Below are 11,162 nucleotides of genomic sequence, written 5' to 3' on the forward strand. Positions count from 1 at the left end.
TTGAGTGAGTCTTATAAGATTTAAATCTTAATTATATAATTTGATATATGAGCTTTGGAATGAAGATACCTTAAAGTTAAATAAGTAATTAAAATTTTAGCAATATAGGATATGGTTTTTGAAAATGATATTTGGATAAAGTTGGCCAGATTAAAGAAATTATTTTGAAGATTTTGATAATATATAAATAGATTGAAATGAGTACAGTCTTTAAAGTATTTCAATAATAAAAAGATTGAAAGATAAGTTGTAAAGTACGATCGAGTAGTTGATCATTATCAATAATCAAAACTATCTGAAATCCTACTTTATAACTCTTTGTATCATAAATTATCATGACTTGTCAAACCGATGCATTGCATTTGTATTGAGGTTCTTATTTGACTCTAACAAATAAGATAAACAGCTGAAGTGAAGAACAATTTGAGGAGTGAGAAACAAGGCTAAAATAAACATGAATTTCTTAACAATAAGCTATACTGGAAAAGACGAAAAAAGATGAAGTGGAAGCAAGGAAACAATGATTAATTCCATAACTGGATCCTGCTGTTCTCAAAAGAAGATAAATGACTTACCTGAAGTCACATAACATTACAATTTTCTTTATGAATCTAAGGAGACAATTTTCCTTTGGCTTTGATTCACCACATATGGGATAGACAACTGTGTTCTCGACAACCAATCCATGACCAAAACTCAAAAAAATCTCCACCTTGTCTCCATATCCTAAATTTGACGATATACCCTGCCAATCTATATAATTAAATGAAATTACTGTGCCATGGTTGTGTATATGCAATGTGCACTTTGTGTAGTTAACAATTAAGACATTTCTAAGACATTCAGTTGCGTCTATTTCAGGGGTTGATGAATAAACAACACACAAAACCATTCCCTTCAAGTCCCGATCTAAAGGCACAGTGAAAGAAACAGAATGTTCCTCACCCATATGGCCCAACCAATAAGGATCATTGTCAACTGGGAGACAAACATCACATGACTCACTGCTTACTGTTACCTGTACCATATGATAAAAAGCTTAGACATTTTTATAATTTTTGCTATTCAAATTATCTTCTGCAACCATTATTTGTCATAAAAAATTACAAAAATATAATACAATTTGTTGTGTTATATCAGCATCATGTCGTCAGGGATTTAGAATGCATATCTGTGTTCATCTCTTTCAGTTTATATTTCTACAATCGTTAGGAATAAATCATGAAACTAATAAAGCAAGAAAGTCGAAATCAATTTCCCTGTACTTAGATATTCATTAGGATTATTTTGTGTTCTCTTAATTGCTAAAGTCAGGGTGAAGGTGATAAACCAAAGGGAAAGCTAGAGAAGAACCTTAGAGACGTTATGGCTGACAGCATTGAAGAATTCATGGTATGCTCCAACACCAATCAAAGAAGACCTGAAGTGCTGCTTTGAAATTCCTGATTCTGTATTAGTTGCAAAATATTCTACCAAAATATTTTTCAATTGCTTAGACAGTTGAAACTCGGTGTCACATTGCACCAAAACACTTCGAAGATTTGCCAGGCTGCTAAGCAATGGCGTCATATCATCCCAACTATTATCCTCCATATCCATGCAAAACGAATTAATATAAGATATGGAAATCGTTGTTGGGGACATCCAAGACCGAATGATAGAAGGAAAAAGATTACGTGGCAATCTCTCAAATCCACGTAGGGATATATATCCAATGCTTTTTTATCTCACAATTGAAAAGGGAACTTGTTTAACAGCAGTGTTTTCAGCAATTAGAGTTATCAAGGATTTCATTTGCACTGTATCTTTTTCCAATAGGTCAATCATAGAACACCCAGAGAGAATGAGTGTTTTTAAAGATTTCAACATATATACCTCTGCGGGGAGATTGCTCAAACTTGTACAGTCCTTCAAATTTAGCAGTGTAAGATTGGACAGACATCCAATAGATTGGTGTACTTCTTGCAATCCTGGACAATCTTTGAGAATGAGCTGTTCAAGACTTGATAATCCGGAAAAGTTAGGGGTTTCTATTAAATACTTGGAGTGACTAAGATTAAGGACTTTGAGCCACCTCAAAACCTACACCGGGACAGTTTTTTTTACAAGTATCAGAGAAGAAAATCAAAATGAAACAGCAGTAGGTTACTGTTTTTGTTTTAGTTAGCTTTGTGTTTTAATAAAAAATGGCACTTAATAAAAAAACCTGAGGTTCTTTCAAGAGGAGTCGAAGATCATTGTGTTTTATGTCAATCGCTATTGCATCATGCAGATGCAAGCCGTCACGTGGGTATTCTGAATAAGACCGTTGCAAACTGATCCATCTCAGTTTCCTAGAAATGTACTCAGAATTTCCATCGAGTTTCAGCAGTCTTGATGGTTCTCTTCTGGCTGAACGCAGTTTCACAGGCAATTCCCAACGGTCCTGTGATAAAAAGAGCAAAGAATAACAAATGTACTGAAAATGAGAAAGCAAACACTTCCAAGAGAAGTTTTAAAAGGCATATATAAAGAATGTTCTTACTGAGTTATCTGTCAATACATATTCTGCATCATCAAACTGCAGTCTCCTCCTCTCCATCCAAAACTCTTCTTCTGAAATTTCACTAATAATTTCTCTTCCCATTTCTTGTAGCAAAGGATGCATTCCAAGTTTGTCGTTCTTTTTAATTTTTATGAGGCTACTTTCTATCAGAACTCTTATTCCAGTATCAGCATCTACTCCACAGCCATTTAGAATCTTGGTAACATAGGATCTGCCCTTACCAACGAAGAAACAACATATATCAAGGAATAAATCTTTTTCCATTTCATTGCGTAAACCATCGAAGCTTATTTTCAATTTCCGTTGAATGTCGTGCAGGGGAATTTTCTCTAATTTTAACAAAACACTATTCCATTCTTCTTTTGTCCTTTCATATAAACAATTTCCAATGACTTCAAGAGCTAGAGGTAGTCCTCCACAATGACTAACTACACTTTTTGCAAGGTAATTGTATTCTTCTTTTGGTTTTGCTTCTCCAAATGCATGCCAACTAAGAAGCTCGAGAGACTCGTCTTCGTCCATTAGCTTTAACCGAAAAACAGAATCAACTTGAAGAATCCTCGGTAGGTCTACATCTCTTGTTGTAATGATTATTACAGTTCCTCCACTGAACCATTCAACGCATTTCCATACTAGTGATGCATCAAACTCAGGCACATCGTCAAGTACAATAAGCACCCTTTTCCCAGAAAGTCTTTCCCGAATCATTCTTCGCTCCATCTCATTGCTAGGTATTTCAACCTTTGTTTTTAGGACATCTAAAAGAAGTTGTTCATCTAAACGAATATTCGATCTTGTTTCACTAAGATGTGCAATATCTTCAATGAAACTTTTCTCCGTGAATGTAGCACTAAGTTGATTGTAGATTGCTTTGGCAAGGGTGGTTTTACCAGATCCCCCCGCTCCAGTTATCCCTATCGTATAAACTTCGGTGTTATTTTGGATAGTTCCAATCAGATATTGCACGTGAGACTGTAATCCAACTGGGAATTGAGATGGTTGAATTTCGTAATAAACGGGCAGAACATGTCTGCAATAAGTTTGGTGCCATTTGATGATTTGTTGAAGCTGATGAAGACACCAAGCAGATTGAGAATAGGCTGTGGTGAAAACAACAATGGCTACACGAGAGTGATTGAGAATAGGTTGTTGGAAGTGAAGTGGGTTGTGTGCATTGGGGTGGTGAAGGAAAGTGGTGAAGCCAACAGCAGAGAGGGCAGAATCGAGATGAGAAACAAATTTCCTTTGGATTTCTTCTCCATTGAAGTTGATGAGCACATCGTACTTCCTTGGGAGTTTGGATGATGAAGAAGCGAATTCCATGGAAGAAATTGATGACGTCATCAACTGATAGAAGAAGAGGATCAATAATGCAACACAGAACCTTTTTTACTTCAGCCAGTGAAGAAATTAGCCAACGCCCACTTTGAATCCCTAAAATATATATTATACTAATAATTACGAAAGTTTGTCTATTTTTTTTTAAATTACATATTAACTTTACTTTCATTTTAAAACATACATCAAGTGTCTTTTTTTTTATGCAAATATCCCTTCAAGTTTTAAAAGCTTATAACATTACACATATATCTCTAAAAGAAGTTAATGTAGGTATAAATACAGTTTAGAAAAACATCACGACAGAGAGCTGATTACAGCTGATCATTTGTAATCAATTCATAACATTATTTCAATATCATTTTGTTAAAATTATTAAACAAACATTTTTTTATTTACATTGATTTTGAATTTGTAAGACCCAACTTAACAAAAAAAAAACATAATAAATAATTATTATTACTGGTAGTTATCATTAGGATTGAATAGGTAACGGTTGTCATTAATAGCTATGAAGTGTCATTAGTAAGAATCATTAGCATTAAATGAGTCAAGGAGAATATCCTCAACTGTAAAGTAGAGAGAGTAAGGACACACTTGTATAAAAGGAGGGCAAGGCAAAGGAGGAATGTACGTTTTCATATCCCACTATAGCACATTTGAAACATAACACTGACTTGAGCGTTGGAAGGAGATTGAAGAAAGGTTAAGGACACATCAACTACTCACCAACAAGCATAAGTACTGTCTGGGGCCCTCACAGTCCTCAGAGGTACAATTGGCGTCCACTATGGGGTCGAGACAACACAGTTTCCAGCAGCAGATTACAAACAACAATGGTGTCAACAAGGAACAACGTCAACCATGACCGAATAGCAAAAGAACAAATGACCTTAATCCAAGCTCTCCAAGCGCAGATGGAGTAGTTGCGGCAGAAAAGTGTCGTTGACCAACAGAAGAACGAGGAGGATCGACGGCGACACGAGGAAGATCGATGCCGACAAGACAATGAAATGTTCTTGCTAAAAAGGAGAATGAACAAAAGATTGGAAGTCCTGAGCGGGAGGGGCAATCCCGAACACCTCACCCTACAACCAATCAATCTAGAGCCATACTACCAGGTCCGTCAACTCAACCAAATCGCCAAACTCACCAAACCTCCCGGAACGGTCTAGCCCGACCGAGGAAAAAGAACAGAGAGGACACCCATTCACATATGAGATAATCGACGCTCCACTCCCTTCAGTGTGGAAAGGACTAACCATCAAACCTTATGATGTCTCCAATGATCCATAGGAGCACCTAAACGTCTTTAAAACACAAATGATCTTATGCACAACTGACAACGCACTATGGTGTAAGGTGTTCCCTACCTCTCTCCAAGAAGGACCACTCGGTTGGTTCACCCAACTTCCCACTAATTTTGTGGGGAGCATCAAAGATCAGACGACGAAATTCATCACACAATACGCCACCAGCTGACTGCATCACACGTCGTCCTTATCCCTCCTCAACGCGAAGCAAGAAAAAGGTGAATCCATACGAGCATTTATAGACAGATTCAACAAGGTATGCATGGGCATCAAAAATTTGATGCCGGAAATAGCCATGCATCACCTAGTTGAGGCCATTCGGTCGGGCAAGTTCACAAAAAGCTTAATCAAGAGACTTGCCAAGACATGGATGAACTAAGAACCCGAGCCACGAAGTTCATGCAGATCGAAGAACATGTCGACTACCATAAATCAAACTGAAACCACAAGTAAGGAAAGCGAGAAAGAGAAAGATAGAGGCAACCGTCCCGGACCGAAGCGAGCCGAACGATTTAGAGAGAATCGCGGCCCCCGTTTTCACAGTTACACATCTCTCACAGTCCCAAGGGAAAGGATTCTAGATGAAGCATTACAGCTTGAACTCATCCCGACCCTTAAATAGTCATAGACACCACGAAACGCCGATACATCCAAACATTGTCAGTACCATCGCAACTATGACCAAACAACAGAAGGATGCCAAGCCTTGAAGGAAAAAGTTGAAGAATTCGTCTGGGCGGGTCACTTCAAAAAATTTCAAAATAGATGTTGTAGTACACGGTCTACCCAAAGAGACCGCCAGTCATCTCGAGGACCAAGAGACTATCACAACCACAAGCGTCCAATCAGAAGAAAACAGAGTGAAAGCCTGGTAAGACAGACCCGACGACGGAGTGAGAGTCCCGAATGGAACAATCAGACCATGCATCGAGTGCAGGAAGTCATCAATACCATAGCGGGCCTAATATCACTCGGCGTATCGAAAAAAGAAGACAAATCAATAGTCGGGGGTTTTGTAGGAGGGGATGTTCTAACTCGGCTAGGAAAAAACATCTCCGAGCCATCCAATCAACTCATGTTAAATCCGACAGAGTAGACCGAGAATACCCTCGATAACATTCACCGATTATGATTTTACAGCAATTGACGTCGTTCAAGACGACCCCATGGTAATAATCGTGGAGATTGACAAGTTCGCAATCACTAAGGTCCTGGTAGATCAGGGCAGCTTAGTGGATATTCTCTACTGGAGAACCATTTAGAAAATGAGAATCTCTGAATCGGAGATTCAACCCTATGAAGAGCATATCATCGGGTTCTCAAGCGAGAGACTAGACACCAAGGGATACATCGCCTTATATACCACGTTTGGGGAAGAAGGAGGTCTGGCGAAAACCATAAGAATAAGATATTTATTAGTGAATGCCAATACCTCATACAACATACTACTTGGTCGGTCGTCCATAAACCATCTCAAGGCAATAATGTCTACCCCCATCTGGCCATGAAATTCCCATCCACAACCAGGGACATCGTCGCAGTCCACGTAGATCAAAAGGTCACACGTGAATGTTATGTCGCAAGTTTAAAAGTAGAACCTACCATATGACTGTACAAAGCATCGCGCGAGGCTGATCTCGAAAAAGAAGAGAACGTTTGGCTGAAAATTGTTCTCGTAGCGAGGCAAAGGAGTATATGGTCGCACTCGTAGATCTAGATCCTTGGCTTGACGACGCACGAATGGAAGCGGCCGAAGATCTTCAGCCTTTGCCCCTCAATGATGATGAACACAAGACATACATCGGTTCGTCCTTGAACCTAGACAACCACAGATTGATCAGTAGAACTCTGATGGATAACGTTGATCTCTTTGCATGGACAGCCGCCAACATTCCACGGGTGAGCCCCGACATTATTACACATCACCTCTCTCTTTACAAGGAGGCAAGACTAGTGACTTAAAAAAACGAAAACTCGAGGAAGAAAGGTGCCATGTCGTCCGCGAAGAAGCCGAAAAATTGTTGAAAGCGGGTTTCATCCGAAAAGCGCATTTTACGACCTGGCTAGCCAAAGTCGTAATGGTCAAAAAATCCAATGGTAAGTGACGGATGTGTGTGGACTATACTGATCTCAATAAATCATGCCCTAAAGACTCATATCCATTACCGACCATTGACCGGCTAGTTGATGGAGCCACTAGCCATAATATCTTAAGTTTTCTGGATGCCTATTCGGGATACAATCAAATCCAGATGCATCTCAAGTGACAAGGAAAAAACAACTTTCAGTACTAACTCTGACAACTTTTACTATGAAGTCATGCCCTTTGGCCCCAAAGATGTTGGAGTCACTTACCAACGATTGATGGACAACGTCTTCCATGGCATGATCGAAAGAAGTGTCAAAGTTTATATGGATCGTCGTCAAGTCTGACTCGTCCGAACAACACATTCAGGATTTACAGGAAGTATTTCAAGCTCTACACCACTATCAAATACGCCTTAATCCCGACAAATGTGCATTTGGAGTAGAAGGAGGGAAGTTTCTAGGTTTTATGCTCATTGATCGAGGCATATAAGCCAATCCATAGAAGTGTAAGGCGATTACCGTAATGCGCAGTTCCACCAGCATTAAGGAAATACAAAGGTTGATCAGTCGACTCACGACTCTCTCTCGATTTATGCCCAAGCTAGCAGAGCGAACGAGACTCATCGTACAACTCTTACGAAAAGCTTCCAAATTCGAGTGGACAGACGAATGTGAAAACATATTCCTTCAACTGAAGACATTCTTGGCATCCCCTCCATTTATTCAAAAGCTGGTTTCCAAGGAGCCCATAGTGGTTTATCTGGAAGTATCAGAGAAGGCATTCAGTTCAGTGTTGGTCCAAGAAATAAATATCAAAGAGCGCCCAGTCTACTTCGTCAGTTTTCTCGTCCAACTTACCCAAGCAAGTTATAGCTCGCCTAGGTGAGAAGTCACTTAGCCAAGTCTAACTAGGTTAAATATGAGGCATAATCCTAGATATCATTGGAAGAGTAAAAGGTGATAGAAAATCCTAGAGGAAACAGTCGTCAAGGAGAAACATCCTGGATCGTCTTTTCTAGCTTTCCATGCTCTTAATGGCCAACATGAGTGGCTAATTCTACCATTTGAGATTGAGAGTAATCTGTTCAAACTCTTATGGATTGAGGTGATATTTAAACAAAATATTTTGTTCTTGATTGATGATTGGTATTGTCATTTTAATCTTAACGCTTGTTTTATCATGATTTTGATCCTTAGATTTGACTGAAAAACATTTCTAAGTTTTTAACCTTAATGATAATGCTTAACATATTTGAATGTTAGGAATAAATTTGAAATGTTAATTGTTATCAACACTTGCTCATAACAATAAGGAGTTTTTATAAATATGCGAGGAATCAATATTTAGGAGATTATCTTAATAATTTTACATACAATGAATCGATATAAATGAATTTTATATGGGCATCAATATCAATCAAACATAGAATATTATTATGCTTTTCAAAATAAAAAAGAGTGAGAAGGATGAACCCCAATCCCAATTTTCTCAATTGAATCAACAACTCTTAACTTTGCTTTATTTACATTCTTGCAATCTAATACAAACCAAACTTTTATATATTGTTTTTTATTTAGTGAATATTATACTTGAGAATTCTACTATTCCTTGTGGATTCGATATTCATTCATATGGACAAATTTATTACTTTCTGACACAGTACTCTTGCAATAAAATAGTCTTCAAGGTGCCAAACAAAATTTGGTTTGGCAAGAATGTGAAGTATGAACACTCGAGAGTCTTTTAGTTATAAGACAATTGTGTATGTTCTAAAGGATGAAATATCCAAGTTGGATGCAAAGTTAAGACAATGTATCTTCATTGACTTTGGTGAGGATGAATTTGATTGTAGGTTTTGTGATCATGTTTTAAAAAACCTATGATAAGTCAAGCAACATGATTATGGAGATGATGTAGACCTTCCTATTGATGAGAAGGAGGAGGAATATAAATGTCAAGGATGAAAACCCTAGTGATACTATTGAACCATCTGAAGTTTAATCCATGAGGTCTATCAAGGAGAGACAAACATCTCGTAGGTATTCCTCTAATGAGTTTGTGATCTTAATAGATGAGGGAGAAGTTGTATCTTATAAAGAGGCCATGAAAAGTTAAGAGAAGAAAAAATGGTTGGCTGATGAAAAATGAGATGAAATCCTAACATGATTTTTTTATGTTGACTATGGGTAATAGAGCCTTAGATAATAGATGGATCTATAGGGTGAAACATGAGAGTAAATCCATGTCTCTTAAGTACAAAGTTAGATTAATGGTGAATGGTTTTAATAAAATAAAAAGTGTTGATTTTAATGATATTTTCTCACCTATTGTGCAAACTTCATCCATAACAATTATGTCAAGTTTATTTACTAATATTGATTTAAAGATAGAGGAAATGAGTGTGAAAAATGTTTTCCTTCATGTAATTTGGAGAAAGGGATCCACATGAAGCAACTTAGTGATTATCTTATTGAAGGTAATAAAGACTATACGTGTAGGCTATGAAAGAGCTTATATGATTTGAAGTAGGCTTCAAGATAATGATGCAAGAAGCTCGAGTTTGTTATGTGTGAGCAAGGCTACAAGAAGACTACTTCTGACCATTGTGTCTTTGTTATAATTTTTTTAATGATTTTATTACCTTGTTATTATATATTGCTTACATGGTTATTGTTAAGAAATATATTTCCAAGATTGATAGGTTGAAGAAGTAATTGAGTGGGTGATTTGCATTAAGCATATAAGAGGTGTTAAATAGTTTCTTGGTGTCAAGAAGGAGAATAAGCTTTAACTGTCATAATAACATTATATTAAAAGAGAGCTACAAGGATTCTAGCTAGAAAAAAGCCTAGGTGGTGAGTACTTCTAGTGTTACTTATTTTAGTCAATTTGATGTATGCAATGATATGCCAAGACCATATATAACACACATTGTTGGTACAACTAGTATATTTTTGTCAAACCTACCTAGAAAGCATTAAAATGTTGTGGAATGGATTTTGAAGTATCTTCATGGTATTGTTAATATGGAACATTGTTTTGGTGGTGATAAACATTCTTGAGTGAAGTATTCAAATTCAATATAACTAAATATATTGATTCCATATTTGATTAATTTTTCAAGGAAAGTTGTGACTTGACAGTTTAGGCTACCAAAGTTTGTTAACTTTTTTTCTATAGAGACCAAATTTATTGGCATTACTAAAGAATACAAGGAGTTGTTATGGGTAAACAAATTCTTGCATGAGTTTGATTTTGTTCAAGAAAAATATTTATTATTTATTATTTATTATTTATATACGAGAACAATATTTACAATTTTTATATAGTTCAAGTGTTATTCATTTTGGTAAGAATTCAAATTTTCATTGAAGATCTAAACATATTGATGTGAAGTATTATTAGATACAAGATGTTTTTTATGCTAAGTTGTTGGAAGTAACAAATTCATACTAGTGATAATAGAGCTATTATGATGATTAAGTCATTGTACAAAGGGTTGTTCGTGTTGATTTGATATCAATTATTTCATGACATAGATCAAGTGAGTCAAGTCATAATTAAATAACGGTGTTCGAATTGTTACATTCTTAACTAAAAATAGTTATACCTTAATTATCAGTTATAACTTTTTATCTAACTAATAGTTATTAATCATAGTAGATGTATTTTTTTATTTTATTTGAACAAATCATAGTTTTAATCATGGAGGGATTTTCCATGTTAAAACACCCATAATAATAAAATTTAACAAAAAAATCACATTACTACAATTATACATTTTAAAATAAAGATAAACCTAATAATATTTCTTGGTACCCGAGTCCGTGTCACGCGGGTTAATTCCCCCGACCCGAAAAGTGGACAATTCTGGAGA

At 36.5% G+C, this 11,162-nt stretch overlaps 1 protein-coding gene across 1 annotated transcript; it reads right to left on the bottom strand.

Moving 5' to 3' along the window:
- Positions 1 to 444: 444 nt before the first annotated feature.
- Positions 445 to 3,964, bottom strand: LOC137819234 (disease resistance protein Roq1). The gene is made up of 4 exons (XM_090296534.1): positions 2,525 to 3,964; positions 2,207 to 2,425; positions 1,354 to 2,082; positions 445 to 1,018 (listed from the first exon to the last, which is right to left on the bottom strand). Exons 1-3 carry the CDS (start codon positions 3,887 to 3,889, stop codon positions 1,723 to 1,725), a joined length of 1,944 nt encoding a protein of 647 aa, XP_090152660.1. The 5' UTR covers positions 3,890 to 3,964; the 3' UTR covers positions 445 to 1,018; positions 1,354 to 1,722.
- Positions 3,965 to 11,162: the final 7,198 nt, after the last annotated feature.

The sequence above is a fragment of the Phaseolus vulgaris genome, chromosome 10 (genome assembly GCF_051622355.1).
Source record: "Phaseolus vulgaris cultivar YP4 chromosome 10, ASM5162235v1, whole genome shotgun sequence".
Classification (NCBI taxonomy): domain Eukaryota; kingdom Viridiplantae; phylum Streptophyta; class Magnoliopsida; order Fabales; family Fabaceae; genus Phaseolus; species Phaseolus vulgaris.